A 23,619-nucleotide genomic window follows, 5' to 3' on the forward strand; every position below is an offset into this window, starting at 1 on the left:
TCTTTAGATGCTTCCAGTTCAAATACTCCTTTCTACTTTTTGCCTTTGTCGATTTCTTGTCAGTCTCATGCACTTCTACTCTGCTTTATTTTATCATTTTTTTGGGGGGAGGGAATATCTTATCTACCTACTAAAATACAAACTTATTGCAGGTGAGTGTCAGTCAGGTGATGCAGTGAATAGAACACTGGGCCTGGAGTTAAGAAGACCTAAGTTCAAATTTGGACTCAGATACTTATTAGCTATGTGACTCTGGCCAAGTTGCTTAATTACTATCTGTCTTAGTTTCCTCAATTGTAAAATCAGGATAATAATAATGCTTATCTCTCAGGGTTGTGAAGATCAAATAAGATAAAGTGTTAAAGTAGAATTTAAAACTCTTTATAAATCCAAGCTATTATAAGGAATGTGAATTATTTATCCTTGTATCCTAAAATCAGTAACTTACAATTAGTAAGCAATGGAGTATGTCTTTTTTCTCAATTTCTGTAATTCTAAAAGGTATGCTTAGATAATGACTAAGTAACAAAGAATAAAAACTTCGTTAGTGGATTATAATTCCTAAGTGAAAAAACGATTTCAAGTTTATATATATGTGTGTGTGTGTATACCTACTAAATCACACACACATATATGAATATGTATAAATGTATATATTATACATACACATATGGAGGATTTATGGATAGGTGTCATGTTGTTTCCTCCAATGGATGTAACCTCCTAGAGCACAGTGACACCTTCATTTCTATGTATCCCCATTACTTAGTTCTATACCTGCTTCACAGTAGGTGCCTAATAAATAGTTGTTGGTTGAACTATTTACTTTACACAATACCCCATAAGTCTGTCTTTGTTTCATTCATTCTGAAGAGTCATCTACAGCTAAAACAGTACTTTTGTCTCTCTCTATTTTTTTTAGACTCTAGAAAACCCTAAGTATGAACTGATCATTGAAGCTCAGGACATGGCTGGTTTGGATGTTGGCTTAACAGGCACAGCTACAGCAACTATTCTCATTGATGACAAAAATGATCACTCTCCTAAATTCACTAAGAAGGAGGTAAGTAGACCTAAAGATTTTTGTTGTCATTGGAGTTGTCATGATGGTACCCAATAATTAACATTTACTCATAAAATCTCAGAATAGAAAGGAATGCTTAAGGACATCTTGTCTAACCTTATGAGCACATATATTATAAGGAGTTGCATGTCTAATTGGAAAGTGCTTATACTTATAGTATTGGAACACTACTAGGAAGTGAAATGTTCCTGAATTTGTCACTAGCTTAAAAATAGTTTAATGTAAAAGTGGCATTTTCCTCATCCTATTGGAGTAATTTGTCACTATTAAATGTTGTTTATCTGACAACAAAATTATCAGCATGGTTCAATATCAAGACCAGTATACTTGTAGTCAGAACATATGATTTTGAATCCTACCTCTGAGGCTGACTGACTTTGGACTAATCACTTCTCCTTTATTCCTCAGTTTCATCTTCTTTAAAAATAATGTGTTTAAGGTTCTTTCTAGCTTTAAATCTATAATCTTGGGATGGTATGGCAAGTGGTTTCATCAGTGAATCCATTCCATTCACCAATGGATCTCAAGCCCTCAGGGCCTAAGTAAATGACTGGGTTTCAGAGACTAAATAAAACAACCAATGATGCCATTTTGTCCCTAGTTAGTCTGGTCTTCAGAATATAGGTACACAGTAAGTCAAAGACCTTGTACTTCCTATTTTTTCAGGTTAGTAGGAACCACCTATCAGCATTTATATTTTTTGGGAATAGCCTTAGGGATGCCAGCACTACATCCACGTTATTCTGAAGCTCCTGAGAAAGATTTGAGCGCACCTCATATAACTTGATGACTATTTTTCTCCCCAGCAAGTACTGATTGAAGTGCTAGACTGAGAAATACCACAGTTGAAAGTAGATTGATGTTTTGTGAGAGGGGTGGTGGCAATAGCACTGTGGTGTGGAAGCTGATTAAGAAAACAAAGTAAACTTTTGAAGGAGTACTGTTTTCTCTCCTTGGTCACTGTGCATCGATAATTATGTACAATTGTTGTGATTCACCATTGATTATTACCAAACCATGCATGTAGAAAGTCTGGCCAATAACACAACATTTATAACTTCTATCAATCATGGACCATCAATCACGTTCTCATAAGAGAAAAATGCATTTAAAAGAGAAAGCTAAAACCAGGAATTAAAAAAACTTTTCCTGGAAATGTGAACTGGTAAATTCTTCTTTCCCAAGTGATTAACAATGGGACAAAAGTAAGGGAGCACTGAATGACCCAAAGTATGGCAGATATTTGGTTATGACTGAACTTGGATCATTTGTATAGTCTTGTCTGCTAGAAGGGCTACAATTTAAACTAGTCTCATGAATCTGGTTCTAGCCTACCTTCCCAGGCTAAATGCATGTTTTCCCCTGTAAAATACTTTATATAATTCTCAAACTGGCTAATTAGCTAGTTTGAAAATTGGTCAGGGTAAAATTCCATCTCCAACCTTCATGACTTTGCAAAGTGGGTATCTAAGACTAGAATGTTCTCATCTGATTCTTCAAGAAATCACTGAAATACAGGATTTGAGAATTGGAAGGAAGCTCAATGACCATCCAGCCCAATCTATATGAAGGGAATATCAGTATATCATATAAGACAAGTGGTCATATAAATTCTTCTCAAAGACACCCCACCTCCGCGAGGGGAAACCTATTATTTTTCCAATTAATTCAGTGTACTTTTGGATATTTCTAATGGTTAGGAAATTTTTCCTGATGTTTTACAACACCCACCTTTGGTTTCTGGTTTTTCTTGCTGGAGACAAACAGAACAAAGCCAATTTCTCTTTAAATACACCCTTTACCACTTTCTACTGTCCTCTCCTCTTTAAATTGTCTTTTTTAAAAAGATTTCTATGGCATTGCTCTCTCGTTTCTACACTTATCTGTTTGACATTTACTTCTCTTCTTTGCTGAATCTTTATCCAAGCCATTTGTACTAAGCATGGTTGTCCTCTTTCTTTGCCTGTCTTGGATCATCTTTTTTTCCCCTCATTCTATAACATTTCACTGGGGATTTCATCAATTCCCATAATTTAATGATTTAGTCTCTATGCAGATGACTCTCAGATATATTTGTGCAGTGTCCAAAACTGAATTCATCATACTTCACTTTCTCCTAGTCCTACAAACTTCCCCTCTTTCTAATTTCCCTATTACTGTTGATGATATCTTCATTCTATCAATAATCCAGGTTTCTACATGTTGTCATTGACTCCTTACTCTCTTTATTCTCTACATCCAATTAGTTGTTGTCTTGGTGGTACCAACAGCAACAGTACTATAATTTATATAGTGCTTACTATGTTCTAATCACTTTAATAAGTATTTTATGACTATCATTTGATTCTTACAAAAAGACCTTAGAGATAGGTACTATTATCATTTTCATTTTAAAATTGAAAAAACTGAGTCAAACAGAAGTTAAGTAAATTGGCCAAGGTTACATAGCTCAAAAATATCTGAAGCCAGATTTGAACTCAGTTTTTCCGAACTCCAGGCCTTGTTTTCTATCCAATGTCTCTCTTTTATCCCATTTTTTCCCCTCAGATACTTACCACCACCCCAATGTCTGTATCTTCTCACATCTGGCTATTGTAATAACCAACTGTTTAGTCTCTCTCCCACAAGTCTCTTCCCATTCCAATTCTTGCTCTATTAAGTATTCTAATTTATGTTCTTTTTAAATTTAATTTTCAAAAGAATTTCACTTTCAAATTTTCTCCCTGCCTCCATTTACATTAGTTATATTGCATATCATCTTCTTAAAGCAGATACCATTCAATAAACTCTAGTAATTCCCTTTTACCTTCAAGATCAAATATGAATTTTTTTTTACTTTTTAGGCCCTTTATAACCTTATTCCATCATAATTTTTCAATCTCCTTATACATTATTCTGCTTCAAATATTCTGTGATTTAGTGACACTGGTCTCCCAACTGTTCCCATATAATACTCTATCAATTTAGTGATTTCACTGGCTGTGTCCCATAATTGGAATTCTCTCTCTCTCTCTCTCTCTCTCTCTCTCTCTCTCTCTCTCTCTCTCTCTCTCTCTCTCTCTCTCTCCTCATTCCTCATTTCTCTATTTCTGGCTTTCTTCAAGTCTCAGTTAAAATTTTACCTCCCACAACAATCCTTTCACAGTCCTCCTCAATTTTGATATCTTTCCTCTGAAACTACCTCCAATTTATCCAACTTTTATCTTGTTTTCACATTGTCTCCCTTTTATGTAGTGAACTCATTGAGAGAAGGGACTGATTTTTGCCTTTCTTTGTATCTCCACTGCTTAGCACAATCACAGGTAGGCAGTAGGTGATTACTAAATACTAGTTGACTACTTATTCATACTGCCAGAACACATAGGTTCACGTGACTTAGATGTAATAGAGATCAACCAATTTTCTTTCTTCTGGTCAGATAGAGGAGCACCAGGTTTACCATCTGCACTGCCACTACATCCTAAGGTCTGAACATCTACCTCCCTCTAAGGTAGAAAGCTTACACAAATTTTTCACTTAGTGATACCAGAGCCTTGCTATCCACATTTCTATTGATCCCTTAGAAATCCAGTGTCTTTTCAACTACTCTATGCTGAACTTTCTTTTATAGTACTATCTCCCTCAGGTAGAATATTAAATCCATGACAGGTGAGGCTGACTGACTTTTCTGTTTGTTCCCTTGAGCTTATCATAGTGATTGGCACATAGAAAGTGCCTAATATATATTAATATACAGACACACACATAAACACACACATACACACATATATTTCTCTGTTCATTTATTCAATGATGAACCCATAGTTGCTGTGGGTTTAATTACCTTCTTTATGCAGATTATTCCTAGATCTACATATCTAATTCTAATTCTCTTTTCTGAAATCCATTCTAACTGCTGTGTCATTTAGACATCATCAACATTATATTCTATGAACGCTTCAAACAGAAGGTGTCTAGAATTGAAGTGATTAATTTCTTTCCTTCCAAATCCCCCTCTTTGAAAGCTTCTTTTTTAACTTTCTAGGGCTCATCCATCTTACAAATTAGCCTAGTTTGAAATCTCAGTGTCATTCTCAACTCCTCATTCTCAAATATCACACATAGCCAGTTTGTTGCCAAATCCTATTTTTATCATTACAGCATCACTTCTACTCATCTCCTTTTCTACGTGCAAATGAGTTTGGGCTTTAACCATCATCTAATTGAACTGATAGAATAGGCTCTTGACTGATCTCCTTATTTCAAATATTTCCCCATTACAATCCATCATCATTGAACAAAGACTACCCAGTTATAAAAATGATATTTCTAAAGAGGAGATCTGACCATGTCATCTTCCAACTCAATAAACTCCAGTGACTCTAGGATAAAATGAAAAGATATCTGGCATATAAAATATTCCAAAACATGACCCCTAACTTTGAGTCTTATATTTGCCTTTCTCTTGAAATATACTATATTGGCAGTTTTCTTAAACTTAAGTTTTCCTTTCACCTATGGCACACATAAATGCAACTAAAAATCCTGATGAAGTCTGAGTAGGGCAGTATACAGTAGGATTATACTTTAAAATTTTTTTATTGATCTTTTCTTTTTTTACATTACCGAGATTTATCCATCTCTCCCTTCCCCATTCTATGTAAGCATAATGCCTTATAACAAAGATTTTTTTTTAAGAGGAAGGGGAAAAATTATGCACTGTTTCATATTAATGGATCCTAATGAGTGAAAGGAGTAAGAAGAGACTTTCCTTCCTAAATCCCTTTTGTGGAGACATTCTTCTTTGTAATTTCACAATATTCATTTTGATTATTTTGTGGTAATTTGTTCCATTCCATATGCTGGAACCATTGTATGTTTTGTTTTCTTGGTGCATCTGTTCATTGAAGTTTTGGCATGCTGCTCTGTATTCATTATGTTTATTGTTTCTTACAGCACAATAATATTCCATTGCATTCATATATCATACTTTGTATTTACATTTATTATATTTCACATACTCTTAATAAATGTTCTTGTTTCATTTGTGTCCAACTCTTGTTGCCCCTATTTGGGGTTTTCTTGGCAAAGATACTGTAGTGATTTGCTATATTTTTCTCTAATTCAGTTTATAGATAAGGAAAATGAGGTAAACAGAGTTAAGATGAAATGCAGTTAAAAAGGAAAAGAGATAAAATGATAATTAAGGTAAGGAAAAATGTATTAGGAACAAAGCAATGCAAAGTATTTTGTGTTCTAAGGCAAAGAAGTTCACTGTTGCAGGGGAGGAGAGAAATCAAACACCAGGAAGAGGAATTTCTTTTTTTCCATAATTAAGCAAGATTTTATTTTGAGTTTTACAATTTCCCCCCCATTCTTGCTTTGCTCCCCCCCACCGCCACAGAAGGCATTCTGTTAGTCTTTACATTGGTTCCATGTTATACATTGATCTCAGTTGAATGTGATGACAGAGAAATCATATCCTCAAGGAAGAAAAATAAAGTATGAGATAGTAAAATTGCATAATAATATAATGTTTTTTTCTAATTTGATGGTAAATAGTCTTTGGTCTTTGTTCAAAGTCCATAATTATTTCTCTGGATACAGATGGTATTCTCCATTGCAGATAGACCAAAACTGTCCCTGGTTGTTGCACTGAAGGGATGAGCAAGTACATCAAGGTTAATCATTACCCCTATGTTGCTGTTAGGGTATACAATGTTTTTTTCTGGTTCTGCTCATCTCATTTGGCTCATGCAAATCTTTCCAGGCTTCCCTGGATTGCCATCCCTCACAGTTTCTAATAGAACAATAACATTCCATGACATACATATACCACAGTTTGTTAAGCCATTCCCCAATTGAAAGGCATTCACTTATTTTCCAAGTTTTTGCCACCACAAACAGGGCTGCTATGAATATTTTTGTACAAGTGGTGTTTTTACCCTTTTTCATCATCGCTTCAGGGTATAGACCCAGTAGTGGTATTGCTGGGTCAAAGGGTATGCACATTTTTGTTACTCTTTGGGCATAATCCAAAATTGCTCTCCAGAAAGGTTGGATGAGTTCACAGCTCCACTAACAATGTATTAGTATCCCAGATTTCCCATATCCTTTCCAACATTGACCATTGTCCTTTCTGATCATATTGGCCAATCTGAGAAGTGTGAGGTGGTATCTCAGAGATGCTTTAATTTGTATTTCCCTAATAAGTAATGGTTTGGAACAATTTTTCACATGACTATGGATTGCTTTGATTTCCTCAACTGTAAATTGTCTTTCTATATCCTTTGACCATTTGTCAATTGGGGAATAGCTTGTTTTTTGAAAATTTGACACAGTTCTCTGTATATTTTAGAAATGAGTCCTTTGTCAGAAATAATAGTTGCAAAAAATTGTTTCCCAATTTACTACATTTCTTTTGATCTTGATTACAGTGGTTTTGTCTGGGCAAAAGCTTTTTAATTTAATATAGTCAAAATGATCTTGTTTATTTTGAATGATGCTCTCTTTCTCTTCCTTGGTCATAAACTGCTTCCCTTTTCATAGATCTGACAGGTAAACTACTCTTTGATTTTGTAGTTTGCTTGTAATATTGTTTTTTAATGTCTAAATCCTGTATCCATTTGAGTATAGGGTGTGAGGTGTTTATCTAATCTAAGTTTCTTCCATACTAATTTCCAATTTTTGCAACAGTTTTTATTGAAGAGAGAGTTTTTATTCCAATGGTTGGACTCTTTGGGTTTGTCAAACAGCAGATTACTATAATCATTTCCTGTTATTGCACCTAGTCTATTCCACTGATCCACCACTCTATTTCCTAGCCAATACCAGACAGTTTTGAGGACCAATGCTTTCTAATATAAATTTAGATCTGGTAAGACTAAGCTGCCTTCTTTTGCACTATTTTTCTTTGAATCCCTGGAAATTCTTGACTTTTTATTTCCCCATATAAATTTACATACAACTTTTTCTAACTCATTAAAGTAATGTTTTGGAATTTTGATTGATAGGGCGCTAAACAAGTAATTTAGTTTTGGTAGAATTGTCATTTTTATTATATTAGCTTAACCTATCCATGAACAGTTGTTGTTTGCCCAGGTATTTAAGTCTGATTTTATTTTGTGTGAGAAGAGTTTTGTAATTGTTTTCAAAATGTTTTTGAGTCTGCCTTTGGGCAGGTAGACTCCTATTATATTGTCTGAGGTTACTTTGAATGGGATTTCTCTTTCTAGCTCTTTCTGCTGTATCTTGCTAGTCATATATAGAAATGTTGAGGATTTATGAGGGTTTATTTTATATCCTCCTACTTTGCTAAAGTTGCTAATTATTTCTAGTAGTTTTTTAGATGACTTTTTGGGATTCTCTAGGTATGCCATCATGTCATTTGCAATGAGTGAGAGTTTTGTCTCCTCCTTCCCTATTCTAATTCCTTCAGTTCCTTTTTCTTCTCTTATTGCTGAAGCTAACATTTCTAATATGATATTGAATAGTAATGGTGATAAAGGGCATTGAATTTCTTTTTCTGAGATAGGATTATTTAGATTGTCAATTTACTCTTCATTTAACCTGGGCAATTTATATTTTTGTAAATATTCATCCATTTTATCTAGATTGTCAAATTTATTGGCATGGAGTTGGGCAAAATAATTCTGAATTACTACTTTAATTTCTTCCTCATTGGTGGTGAATTCACATTTTTCATTTATGATACTAGCAATTTGGTTTTCTTCTTTCTATTTTTTAATCAACTTGACCAGAGGTTTATCAATTTTATTGTTTTTTTTTTCATAAAACCAGCTCTTGGTTTTATTTATTAGTTCAATAATTTTTTTTTAGGTTTTTTTGCAAGGCAACCGGGCTTAAGTGGCTTGCCTAAGGCCACACAGCTAGGTAATTTATTAAGTGTCTGAGACCAGATTTGAACCCAGGTACTCCTGACTCCCGGGCTGGTGCTTTATCCATTATGCTACCTAGCAGCCCAGTTCAATAATTTTCTTGCTTTCAATTTTATTAATTTCTCCTTTAATTTTTAGAATTTCCAATTTAGTATTTAATTAGGAGTTTTTAATTTGTTCTTTCTCTAATTTTTTTAGTTGCATATTTAGTTCATTGATTTCCTCTGCCTCTAATTTATTCATGTAAGCATTCAAAAATGTAATATATCCCCTGACAGCTGCCTTGAGTATATCCCATAGGTTTTGGTATGTTGTCTCATGATTGTCATTGTTTAGGATGAAGTAATCAATTCTTTCTATTTGTTGCTTGATCTGCTCATTCTTTAAAATAAAGTTATTTAGCTTCCAATTACTTCTGGAACTACAACTCCCTGGCTCAGTCATATGATTTTTATTGCATTATGATCTGAGAAAGATGTATTCACTATTTCTCCCTTTCTGCAACTGATCTTTAGTTTTTTATGTCCTAGTACATGGTCAATTTTTGTGTGCCATGTTCTACAGAAAAAAATGTATATTCTTTTCTGTCCCCATTCTATTTCTTCCATCCAGGTTATCTAACAATCTATTTACCTCCTTAACTTCCTTCTTGTCTATTTTATGATTAGATTTATCTAAATGTGAGAATGGGAGGTTGAGGCCTCCCACTAGTAGAGTTTTGCTGTCTATGTGTTTCTGTAGCTCTTTCAACTTCTCCTCTAAGAATTTGGATGCTGTCCCATTGGGTGCATATGTATTTAGAATTGAAATTACTTTATTGTCTTTGGTACCTTTAAGGAGGATATAGTTTCCATCCTTATGTCTTTTAATGTTATCTCTTTTTGCAGCTGCTTTGTTTGAGATAAGGATCACTATCCCTGCTTTTTTCACTTCAGCTGAAGCAAAATATATTTTGCTCCAACCTTTTACCTTTACTTTACATGCATCTCTCTGCTTCAAATTAGTTTCTTGTAAGCAGCATATTGTAGGATTCTTGTTTTTAATCCACTCTGCTCTCGACTTATGTCTTAAGGGAGAGTTCATCCTATTCACATTCAAAGTTATAATTACTAACTCTTCATTACCCTCCATGTTGTCTTCCTTCTGTTTGTATTCCCCCTTTCCCCTTTATCCATCTTCCCCAGTGTTTTGTTTCTGAATACTACCACCTTCAATGTGTTTGCCCTCTTATATCAAACCCCCTCCCCTTTCTTTCCCTTTTCTCCTTCTTCCCTTCCTTCTGTTAGTTACCCTTTTTCTCCCTCTTCCCATTTCCCTCTCCCCTTTTCCCCTTTTAATGCTTGAAAGGTTAGATAAGTTTCTTAACTTAATATTAACGTAATATTAAGTCCAGGCTTTTTTCTGGGCTCGAGACCAATTCATATTCTCCTCAGCAATGCTAGATCTCTCTTGGTTAGAATCTATTTCTTCTAAGTATTTCTCCATAGGCCCCCCCCTTCCTCTGGACTTTTTTATCTTGTGTTTGGGGGGCGGAGCTGGCTCTCAGAGGTTTGCTCTTGAATGTCCTAGAGGTTTTGTTCACTTGGCTTAGTAATTCCAAGGGCCAGCCAGTACGGGGTGCTGTTGCTTTTTCTGGAGTGAGGTCCACAGCAACAGGATCTAGGTTGACCTTGAACACTGGTCTGGGCCCTGGGGGAGGGAATTAATCTCTTTCTGTTGAGTGAACTCTGTTGCCCTGAGAGGGTGGTGGTAGTATTGCGGGTGGGGGTTGCTTATTGTTTGTTTTGGGCAAAGGACTCTGCTGAAAGTATGGAGCTCAGGTCCCCAGCCCAGCTGGTTGTTCTCCATGTGTGCTCTGAGACTCTGTGCTGTAACTCACCCTCCAGTAGCTCCCCCCACCCCCCCAGCCAAAGACTCCACAGCTAAAATTGGATCTTGCACCCACCACTCACCAAAGTCTCTATGGCTGAGGTTGGCCCTCTGGGTTCCCCCAGCTGCTGCACCCAAGCTTATCCTCTGTTCTTGTCTCTGGGTTCCTCCACAGTCCCCGAGACAGACCTTCTTGGTAGGTATTCTTCTCCTAGCTTCTCTTTCTGGATTTTGTTGATAAAATTTCTGTTAACAGGTTTATCTCATGTTATTTCTGAAGGGAAAGACAGAGCACCTATCACAGTACCTGTCTTCTCTCCTCCATCTTTGCTGGAAGTTCAAGAAGAGGAATTTCTAAAAGGTTTACTTTCAAAACCTAAACATCCACTTGGAAGATAAGAACATCTTTCTTCTTAAGCCTTATGTTCTCATTACCTGTGTCAGAAGAAAGAAATTTAAGCTAGTCAAAATGAGGTCTAGATTTTTAGTCAGTCAATATCAAGTAGACCAGAAAGAACTCAGGAACCCTTTCACTCCTGGCTCCCATTGCTGCTGTTAAGTATCTTGGACAACAGGCAAATGTAACAAATCAAGAAGCCACAGTTATTCTCTTCAAATTTAATTATTTAATTATTAATTATTTCACTCTGGGCTTGGTGGTCATATTATTCTTCATGTAAAGAGGATGTTGTTAGAACAAGATTTCCTAGTCTAGGCTTATGAGTGTTGAATTAAGCTGAAAAATTTGCTATCACTTTCTGCTTGTATAAATCATCACTGTATTTCATCAAGTGCAATCAAACCCTGAATTTTTTTAATTGCTGCCTATAAAAGGCACAGGGTTAGGTTTAATTAGCTTAATTTTCATACTTGTCTCTAAGTGACAACAGTTAAGGAAAGTCTCATTCTTTAAGATCATTGACCACAGAATCATTGAAAATACTGTAACTAATGGCTTGGGTTAAGGCACTATTATGTTTTATTTTTTTTTAAATAATGTTTTAAACCAGGATTATCCTCCTCACCACAACCACCATTTCTAAGGTTGTTCAAAATAAGATTACAGCTATTAGAATACTTGCTTAGTTTGAGAAGAAATAATAGTGTGGTACAACAAGAAAGACATTTGACTCAATGCCTGCAATCCTAGTTCTTTTTTTGTTTCCAACATTTACTGACCAGATGGTCTTTGTTATTTAACTTTGCTGAACCTTAGTTCATTCATATGTAAAAATGGGGCTAATAATGCTGTCTTGTTACCCCCAACTCTTTCTCACTGTGGCATTCAGTCCTTCTCTCCCTCAGTTCTTTCCCAGATTATTACCTCATAAATTTCTTACATTCTCACAGGTTTTCATTCCTCAAACCCCTCAGCTAAATACTTCATACTTTATCAAAAATAATGAAGCTATTCACTAAGAGAACCTTATTTGTGTTCCTCATCTCACATCATTCATCATCCATTCTTCCCCTACCCATGTCCTTCGTCATCTTGTCTCACATTAAGAGGTGGTCTTCCTCCTTGTCCAACAAAATTTACTCTGTATACCCCAATCCCTCCCCTTTCCATATTCTTAATCAAATATATGTCACAAGCAGGGTCAAATAGAGTTCTTAAATCAAGTTGACCAAATTAAGCACACACGTAGATATATATACAACACATGTCCACACACATATTTATACATATAGAAACATAAATTATATATATATATATATGTACATATATATATATATATATATGTATATGGGAGCTGAGGAGTTCTTCAAACATGTTTTCCCATATGCTGGTTTTCAATTATCTATTAATTATTTTCCTTCTATCTGAATACATATTTTTTATTTTCTATATAGCACACACATATATGATGCATGAATATTGTTTTTGGTCAACTGGACACACCACTGAATAGAATATATAAGAAACTTGAATAATATTGTATTTAGTGATATACACACATCTGAGGAAATCAAATAAAGTATAAAGTCAAAGGGTAGAACAAGCATGTGATATAAAACATTTGTGTAAGGATAAACTTAGAACAAAAAGTTGCATTTCAATTTGAGTATAGTGCAGACCATTGGGACAGAAGGCTAAATTAGATGAATTCGCAGAATGGATCATGAAATAGGAAAACAAGCACCATATTTTAATAATAAAGAATTTCAATTTTCCCGATGCCTGCTGTAATTCACTCTGCCAGAATTAGAGCAGTGGCGGAAAATATATGGCTTCCTTTAATAATGATTTCATTCTTAAGAAGTTTTTAGAAAAAGGAAGAAGTACTCTTCTATATTTGTTTTTATTAATAGAGAAGATGACCCTCTTCCTAGAGTAGAGACTAGGGACAATGCCATCACAGAATTTGTGATGGAAGTAAAAGCTAAGCAAAATTTGATATATGCCCTAATTTTTTTTGAGAATAGATTTCAAAAAAGGTATAAGTAATAAACTATGGCTTAAAATTATCCATGGGACATCAACTTCAGAGACACGAGAATCTGAAATTGTAAAGAACAAATTACTTTAATGATAAGGAAAGGGTATATGGTCTAATAAAAAATGATTCTGAAAATCATATTTTTGAAAGGCTCTCTTATAAAGTGGAAATAAGGACATGTTAAAAAACATATGACCACAAATGTATGATGACTATAAGAATAGTGTTAGGTAATCCAAAAGCCTAGAATGTACTAAGAACCAAAAGGTATTATTTAGCTATGTGAAGAAAGAATGGAATCAGAGTGTCTGTACTCTGGATTGTGGTAAATGGAATAGTGATAATGTATGACAGTAAAAATGGCAGATTTATTAACTATTATTTTGCTTTTTTTCTCTTCAAATTTTGAAATTCAGAAGGGCAGAACAAGAACAATCAATAGAAAGCTAGAAATCAAACTATGACAAATGGTCACAGAAGTATCTCAGTGTCCTCAGTGACTTCAAGTTAACAGACCTTTATAAACTACATTTAAGGATGTAGTGTAAACTCCTCAATTGGAATTTTTTGCCACAAGAGAAGATCTTTCAGATAACCTAGAGAATAGGGGGAAAGCTGCAGAACTGGAAAATATAAATTGACACTTTGATTAAAAAAATCATCAGTAATGTAGTCACAGGAGCATAATGTTATACAGTACTAATTATAAGGGACTTCAGAAGGTAACTGGTTTAATCCTATTTTTTTCCAGTTGAGGAAATTATGGCCAAGAAAATTTTATATAAAGTACTTAGAGCTAGTTTAGCTCAAAGGTAAGATTTGAACTCAGGTCCTTCATTGCTAGAAGTAGAACAATAGGCTGACAAGCTTGACTTTGGCAAAATTTGCAAAACATCATTAATGAGGTTTTTATAAATATATAGTAATGGAAGCAATAATATTTTTTTCTTTTAAAATTTTGTGTTTGAAATTCTCTTTCTACTTCCAGACTCTTTCCTCCATTCACTGAGAAGACAAGCTGTGTAGTATTCATTATATATAAAAAGACATTCAAAATATATTTCTATATTGGTATGTTTCTAAAAAAAGAAACAAATTAAATCTAAAATCAGAGTTCATCATAGAGTTGGAAAGCATTTTTTTATCCTGAGCCATTTTGAACTGTCTTGTGTCATTTATATTGATCAGAGTAGTTAAATCTTTCATAGTTGATCATGATCACAATATTGCTATCATTATATACAGTTCTGATCCTGCTAACTTCCTCTGCATTAGTTAATATGAATTCCCAGATTTTTCTGAAATATTCCCTTTGTCATTTCTTATGGTACAATAGTATTCTATCACAATTATATATTACATCTTGTTAAACCTTTGCTCAATTAATGGGCATCCCTTTTATTTCTAATTATTTGTCACCACAAAAAGTGAAGCTATGAATACTTTCATATGTATATATATATATGTATATATATATATATATACACACACACATACATATATATATATATATATATATATATATATATATATATATATATATATATATATATATTGACCTTTTGGGGGCACATACCTCGTAGTGGTATTTTGGGTTATGGGTCAGTAATATAGCTCTATGAGCTTAATTTTTCTATTTTTTTTCAAAATTTATTTGTTGATTTTGAAATTTACACTTTTTCCCCAATCCAACTTACCTTCTTAATTGTTGTATTCTTAAAAGCTATTCTTAATTGTTCTCCAAAATGCTTGGATGAGTTCACAGCAATACCAACAGGGCAGGTATCCTTATTTTTTTCAGAATGTCATCATTTTCTTTTCTTTCATAATAGTCAATTTTATAGAGATGATGGTTATCTCAGAATTGTTTTAATGCTCATTTCTCTAATCAATAGTGATTTAGAGCATTTTCATTTGCTTTAATTTTTGAAAACTTCTTAAAACTGCTTATTCATATCTTATGGTCATTTATCAATTGAAGGTTTCCTCATATTTTAATACATTAGGATGTAATTTTGGTGGCAATCTGAAAACCCTAGATGTGGAAACAAATGCCTTGTTTCTAATCCTTGCAATAATAGACATGGGGCCATGTGCAAATTATTGAACATATTTGAAGTTTCCTTATCTATTTGGAGAGAAAGAAAGAGACTGAAGTGACAGAGAGAGAAAAGAGAGAGAGAGAGAGAGAGAGAGAGAGAGAGAGAGAGAGAGAGAGAGAGACAAAGAGAATAAATTCTGCTATCATCTGTCATATATTCTGGCTATATGACTATATGATTCTGGGCAACTCAATTCTGTAGAACAGTCACTAATCTGAAATATTAGATTGGGGAAACTAAAAGATCTTAAATGTTCCTTTTCCCTATAAATCCTAGTATGCTAATAATTCACATTTCTAGGCATCTAGGTAGCAGAGTAGATAATGCTCTGGGCCTGGAGTCAGGCAGATTTTGAGTTATAATCTGGACCCAGATACTTCCTAGTTGTGTGATCCTGGGAAAGTCATTTAATCTCCTTTTGCTTCAGTTTCCTCCACTGTAAAATTGGTATAATAACAAGTGCCTAACTCACAGGGTTGTGGTGAGAATAAAATGAGATAATGCTTGTAAAAAGTGTTTAGCAGTCTGCCTAGCACATTGTAAATGTTCTATACATTCTTAGGTCTTTCCTTTTCCTTTCCCCATCTCAAATTTTCATGTGGAGGATTTGTATCCAAGAAGTTGTAGTCTTTTGACTTCATATTGGTCTGATCAGTCACGATTGTACCTTGACTTTAGCATAGTAATGCCATTTTGGTCCTCTTCAAGAATGAAGGACAACAGCCACCATGGGCAGTAAAGTCTAAAAAAGGGTAGTTAAACAAATATACAATTAATATTATCCCTATTTTATAGTTGAGCAAACTGAGGTTTAGGAAGTTGAAGTGATTTGCCCACTGTCACACCACAAGTAACAGTCAAAAAAGAGGATTTGAATGAAAATCTCCTAATTAAAAGTCTAATCTTCTTTTGACTTCATCAATTTTCTTCTTGGCAACTTGACCAGTATACTTTGGGTTTTATAATAATATATCAGGGCATCTTACGTACTTGAAAATTCTTAAACTATGGACAATCTGTGTCTATTATATGCCATAACATCTGGATAAGAACACCAAGTATTCAGTCAGTTATTTGGACCTTTCTATTCTATGGCAGGTATCCTAGCTTTGGCAGCCTACATATCCGCATGATTTATTGTGTCTATTGCTTTTTCATAATTATGCATGATGAGCAATCCATGCAATCCCTGTGTGAATCTTTATGCAAATGTAACTCCTTTTCTAACCCTTTGGTTATACTTAGAAAGTCAGCAGCCACTCTGTAGTAGGAAAAGCAATTTTTACTAGAGTTAGTAGTTTTCTCACTTCTGAAACAACTCAGGGCACAATATTCTACCTTCTGCCTGCTTTTATTAAAATAAAGTCCCAAACCAAGAACAACCTCCCGAAAACCACAAAATATCCAGGCCTGTTCTTTTCCTTAAGATCTGCAAGGTGTTATTCTTCTGCTATATTGTCGGTAAAACAGATATAAATTTACAAATAAGAAAGAAAGATAGCAGTGATATTTCCCTTTAATATAATATAAATCAATATAGCAAAATTGTATCCATATTTCACTCTCTGGATTCTGCCACCATGTGAAGCTGTGAATACCTTCTCTATTGTTGAGTTTCTCTGAGAACCTCCATTTTGAGGAAGTACCCAAAACAGGTCTTCTTCAGTCCCTAGACTTCACCATATCCCACATGACTTGACTTAGAAGCAATTTCTTCATTAACTATCATGTTTCAGAATAAGAATAGAAGAGTGAAATTGAAGAATGATATGATAACATCCTTAAGCTTCACAGCTGACCAGTGGGAAACCATCCTTGCTTATTATGCACAGGGTATAATTAAAAACTGAATTAAATTTTCTTAAAAATATTTAATAGGCAGGGAAAATTCAAATGGAAAATAAGGAGAAACATCTCAATAACTAGCAGAATTTAAATAGTATTGTCAAGTTTGCAAATCACTTTTAATATAGTGTTTTGTTTTTAATCTTAGACTTGTAATTATCCTGTGGACTAAATATTATCCCTCTTTTACAGATGAGGAAACCAAGATGGTGAGTGGTTTAAGTGATTAATCTGCTAGAGTCATACTACCAATAACTGTTGGAGTCAATATTTGAATCTAGGTCTTTGGATTATAGATTAAAAACTATAGTCATGCCACAATGTATTCTATCACCATCTTCTCTCTGGTTGTCCTATCCATTATATCCTTCCATTCTTGTTTTTGAAGTTTGGAATCATAATCAAATCTATACTGGTCCTGCTACTATAAAATATATGTCTCTGTGGTTCCATTCATCATATCTATAACTTTTCAAACCAAAATATTCCTCACTGATCACTACTTTCTTCTATATATTCTCTCCCTCATTAGCATATAAGCTACTTGAGAGCAATGAATACTTTTACTTCTGTAAGTATTCCCAGCATTTAGCATATTGCTTGAAAAGTACAAGTCTATACATTTATATGTGTATGTATGCATATATACATACATACATACATATACATCTGTGATTCTATCTGTCAAACAAGGATCTTTAAATTTTAGGGCTTTAGGGCAAAACCCCAGTCACCAGGTCCTATTTATGCCTTTACTCCTGATTTCCAATCTAATGACTTTTTCCCCAACATTGGATGTGATCCCTTGAGAAAAGCAAAAAAAGATGAAGTATTGAACTAAATTATGAAGCAATATTCTATTTTAGAATGATTTCACTGTTTATGCTAAAATTGTAAAAACATCTATTTACCATTTCCCTTATTAACATGACACATTGATTTTTAAAAACTAAATAGAAGGAAAATATTAAGAGCAAAGTAAACAACATATATGATCTGTATCCCCCTTCATCACCTCATTTCTGATATACTGCAAATATCTATATGTGATAATTCTAAAATTGCATGTCATGGCCTCATCTCCCCATTTTCATGGTCCTCTTCAAGAGCAAAGGGTAAAAACTACAATGCAATACTTCTAAGTGGTTTTAAGAAAGTTTTTACTATATTTACTATAATGTATTCAATTTGTTTTGGTCTAATATCTGCACTAAGGAAATCAAATGCTGCTATGCATATTTATATTTTATTTGTGTTTTGATTCATTTCAACAAATGGATTTGAAGCACATACTATGTATAAGTTTCTAGCTAGGTGAAAACATTTGGGAGGCTGCTGAATTTTCTACAATTAGACTTGTAACTGACTAAGACATAAGAGAACATTTGGTCTAATTTCTTCATTTTATAGGTTAGGAAACTAAAACCCAAAGAGAGAGCAAATATTTTGCCAAAGGCATTCAGCAAATAACTGATAAGAGTTGAAACTAAAACCAATGTTTCCTGTCTGTGGTCTTCATTAAAATATTTTAATACAAATATGTATGCAGTACAAATACAAGTTAGATACAAGCTCTCCTTCCCTTTTGCTTCCCCCCATTGTTCTCCTGTCTCCTCTTTCCTCCCCTCCTTTCTTTTTTTTTGTCTTCCCTCTGTCTACCTGTAGAGGTGTTCTATCCAAAGGAATATAAATTTTGATTGCTGAAACCCTGAAAAATATTTCAGGAATTTATGGGCTATATTTCTTTGTTAAGGATCAATCCTTAAACCTAAATCACTCTGACCCTCTTAGGTCAATAATAGATGGGGGGGAGGGGTGGACAGCTAGATGATAGGGTGGATAAAGCACTGGCCCTAGAGTCAGGAGAACCTGAGTTCAAATTTGACCTCAGTCATGTAATAAATGCCTAGCTGTGTGACCTTGAGCAAGTCACTTAACCCCATTGCCTTAAATAAATAAAAAAATTAAAAAACCAAGAGGTTCCAGGGCAAACTCTACTTGTTCATTGTTGGGTCCTATTAAGTCTATAGTTGTTAAACTGAAATAAATGAATACAAACAGTTTGGTTATTATGTTTGTATGAAAGTTCTTTTATAATAGCTTTGAAATATCTGAGGTCAAATTTGAACTCAGGTCTTCCTGACGCCAGGACTAATGCTCTGTTCACTGCACCACCTAGCTGCCTCCCCCGCCCCCACCCTCACCCCATTACTTTATTTCCAGTAAGGAAATAAAAGATAAAATATCTTAAAGAGTTAACAAAAATAGATTTACTTATCCATAGAAGGAGAAGGATTTCTCAACAAGTATATGCTTTGAGGACTCCCCAAAATGATTCAACTCAGTAAAATTCCTTTGCCTGAATTAGCTATAGTGGTCTATTAGCATTAGACAATATAGAGAGCTTTCAGAGACTTTCTTTTGTATTCAGGTGACCAAGAAAGGAAGTCAATAGATTGAGTCTTTAGTTCCCCCAAGCCAATCAAGTCTGAAGGACTGTTTCAATAGCTTTTAAGGGGGAAAAAACAAAACAAAAACTAGCTTTACTAGCTTGAAGACAGGGTTAGGATATTTTCACCTCAAACAATTGAATATATAATATACCCTTTCAGATTCAGTCACAGTCATTATTTGCTACATTTCCAGTTAGGTAGCTGAAAATTTGCATTTGCAAAAAAAAATGCATTGTTTGGCATCTCCAGCTTATTGCCCCTCTAGGTAACAGGATTTTATTTTGTTAGTCATTGTGAAATTTACCTTCCTGTGCTACTTAACATGCTACTACCCTCAAAACTTCCTTCACTGGAAAATAACTTCCAGTAAATCTGAACATCTGAGTTAAGATAAATTATTGTCCTTCACAAAAAGAACTACAAATAAGAATTAGGGAACTTATTGATAGCTTCCTTATTACAGATTTGATAAATTCAATCTTTAACTTAAGGGTCAATAATAATTAATTTTGAGCTATTGTGATATATATACACACACACATATATATATATATATAATATATATCTATCTTTCTATCTGTGTTTATATATTTTATTCAGAAAATATATCCTCATTTAAGTTGGAAATGGAGGGAGGGAGAAGAGAAAAATTGAACACTGTTAGATTACTGAAAATGCAGAATACTACTTAATTCTAGGAGTTGGGCAACACTAGGTCATTGAAGAGTTCACTTAGAATGTGTCCATTAAGGAGAAGAAATTACTTATTTCTATTAATTTGGTTCCTTGATCAGTTGTATGTATGTTGCTAAGAGACCAAAAGTTCTTTCTCCTCTAAATTTCATTGCCTTGGAATGAGGCTCCCAGTTGCCCTGCCATAGGTACCTCTTTGTCTTTCCTGTAAATTAGTAAATAAGACTATCTGCAGCAGCATCCATCATATATTGTTCCTTAAAGATTATAAAGTATTTTAAACATATCAACTCATTTGGGGTTGTGTGCAGAGTGGCAGGGAGCTCTTTTTCAATGTCACACTATAGTTCCTGAAAATTGACCTGAGGATGTTAGCCAATATCCTATAGAAATGATCAATGTCTTTCTACTTTTACCATTGGGAAATTAAACTGGAAATGTGAAGACCATAATGGATAATGGACTTGGGAGTCAAGACCTACTTCTGACAGTAGCTAAGTGTGACCTTAGACAAGTCACTTTTCTTTAGATTCAGTGTCTTCATCTGTAAAGTGAGAATGTTGGACACTATGGTTTCTGAGATCCCTTCCAGGTATGTGTATATATATATATATCTATATATATATCTATATATATATATATCTATATCTATATATATACATATACATATATAGTGTCTGATATTCTCAAATTTCACATGTCTTGATGATTAATTTTTTTTTAATTTAAGTAGTTAAAATTTTTTTTAAAAAATTTATTTAAGGCAATAGGGCTAAATGATTGCCCAAGGTCACACAGCAATTATTAAATGTCTGAGGTCACATTTGAACTCAGCTTCTACTGACTCCAGGGTCCATGCTCTATCCTCTATGCCACCTAGCTGCCCCTTGATGATTAATTTCTGCCGGAAACCTTCCCTAACCCTTCTTAGTGCTTTCCTTATTTTAATTATGTCCTATTTTTCCTGGATATAGTTAGCTTTGTATATATTTGCATATTTTCTTTTCCATTAGATTGTAAACTCCTTAAAAGCAGGACTAACTTTTTGTATCTATACTACTTAGTATGGTACTTGGCACATAGTAGACACTTAATAAAAGTTTTTTGCAAGGCAAATGGGGTTAAGTGGCTTCCCCAAGGCCACACAGCCAGGTAATGATTAAGTGTCTGAGACCAGATTTGAACCCAGTTATTCCTGACTCTAGGGCCCGTGCTTTATCCACTGCGCCATCTAGCTGCCCCCACATATATACTTTTGATAAACATTTATAATTAGTTATTTTGGTATGAGGAATTAGGATTAAGAGAAAGAGATGCATAAGAGATAATTTTTATAAAGTGTTCATCAGATTCTGAAGGGTTGTTTATTTGTGTGTGTTTTGTTTTGTTTTGTATTGTTTTCCTCTGGATGGGGATAACATTGTCCATAGCCAGTCTAAGACAGTTGTCCCAGCTCTCTGAACTGCTGAGAGAAGAGAACTGCTTCCATCAATGTTGTTCATATCACAATGTTGTGGTTAATACAGACATTGCTTTCTTGGTTCTACTCCCTTTGCTCAGCATCAGATCCCATAAGTCACTCCATGCTTCTCTAGAGTCCAAGCATTTGTGATTTCTTATAGAATAATAATATTCTATAGTATTAACATAACATAATTTGTTTAGCCATTCCCCAATTGATGGGCATCCCCTCAGTTTCCAGTTCTTTGCCACTATAAAAATAGCTGCTATGAATATTTTGGAACATGTAGGACTTGTCCTTTTTTATAATTTCTTCTGGATATATTAATAAATGTTTATTGATTATGCCTTGAGTTGCAAGAGAATGTTTCCATACTAGATGGAAAATCAAAGACTAGCACAAAATTCTCATATTCTTTCTCTGTCTCTATCTCTGTCTCTCTCTGTTTCACTCATCAGTTTTCTCATTTCTCTTTTTCTCATTTCTTGATCTCTTATCTTCATATTTATCTAGATATAAATAGATTTGTGTTATCAAAACTCCATTATCTATATATATATATATATTTTAAAGGTAAAAATGTAATGAGCAAAATTAATACCAATTATGGATTCAAGAAGACATACTGAATATTTGTTTAGAATATATACTTCATTTAGAAAGTAGTAAATTACTCTTAAACATTCATCAAAATATTTAAGTTGTTTTATGACTTTTAATTGATATTTTATATTAAAGAGAAAAGTCACAAAAGTTTATAGAAAAAGAAATATCATTTGAAGACAATTTATTGTCTCCTTATGTTTTCTGAGGCTTACTCAGCTTATATCTGGTCATCACAGTGTCTTTGCTTTTCAAGTCAAATCTTTTCCTCTGTCTTCAGTTCATTTATCTGCCATTCCCTTAGCATTTTGCTATTTTCATAAATGCTTTTTACCTTCATTCCCTTTTACTATACTATTGAGAAATTTAAGAGGCTACCAACTACTTGCAGTGTATGATAACTTGTCATATGAGCCATAGAAACATGTTATTCATTCTGCAGGTTCTTGAAATTATTACTTACTATTTAGGCCTGCAGAATATAATTTAATATTCCAATAGGTCTACAGTCTCATTGGTATCAGTAATCTCCCCTGTGGTATAAATCATAACATATCATTGCTAATCTATCTTTGTGCAATTCTTATATAATCTATCAAATAAAACAGCCACAATAGGGACTACACATTTTGCTAGATACCTTACCCAATTTTTTTTGATACCAGAGGGGCATAATATCTGTTGATTTGTTTTCCTTCATTTTCTCTGTATCACCTGATTATATTTATTTTTTTTTGTTTGAGCAATTTTGATGACGTCCTACATACCATTTCTCTTATGAAATTCTTAAAGGAATACAGTCTTGACTACTGACCATGTCAATTTTGCAATCAACAAATGAGAAATATGGAGAAAGGCCATCATTGCCATTAAATCCTGGACATTTGGTGATGTATAATTTAATAATAGTTACCCTGTATGATATACTATATACTATTTCACCATTTTATTATCCAATTTACTTTCTTCCTTCTCTACTTGAAAAAGTCTTCTTTGTCAATAACTTATTAAATTCTGTATTCATCAGGCTTATTCTCCACTCTAAGGAATGGAATCCAGAATAGTATTAAAAAGGAAGTCAACAAGCATTTTTGGCTATGTGGAGCACTGAATAGTGCAGGCCTTGGAGTCAGGACAATAGGAGTTTGAATCCAGGGTCAGACACTTGACACTTATAAGCTGTGTGACCT

The 23,619-nt window shown here is 33.9% G+C and overlaps 1 protein-coding gene across 1 annotated transcript in view; it reads left to right on the top strand.

Annotated features, from left to right (window-relative positions):
- Positions 1-23,619, top strand: part of CDH13 (cadherin 13) — a 1,354,681-nt gene that overhangs the window by 1,169,633 nt on the left and 161,429 nt on the right. Inside the window, exon 8 of the mRNA XM_074209753.1 lies at positions 923-1,063. Coding sequence (XP_074065854.1) covers positions 923-1,063 — 141 coding nt within the window. The remainder of the gene's footprint in view (positions 1-922; positions 1,064-23,619) is intronic.

This window comes from Macrotis lagotis, chromosome 1 (genome assembly GCF_037893015.1).
Source record: "Macrotis lagotis isolate mMagLag1 chromosome 1, bilby.v1.9.chrom.fasta, whole genome shotgun sequence".
Lineage (NCBI taxonomy): Eukaryota > Metazoa > Chordata > Mammalia > Peramelemorphia > Peramelidae > Macrotis > Macrotis lagotis.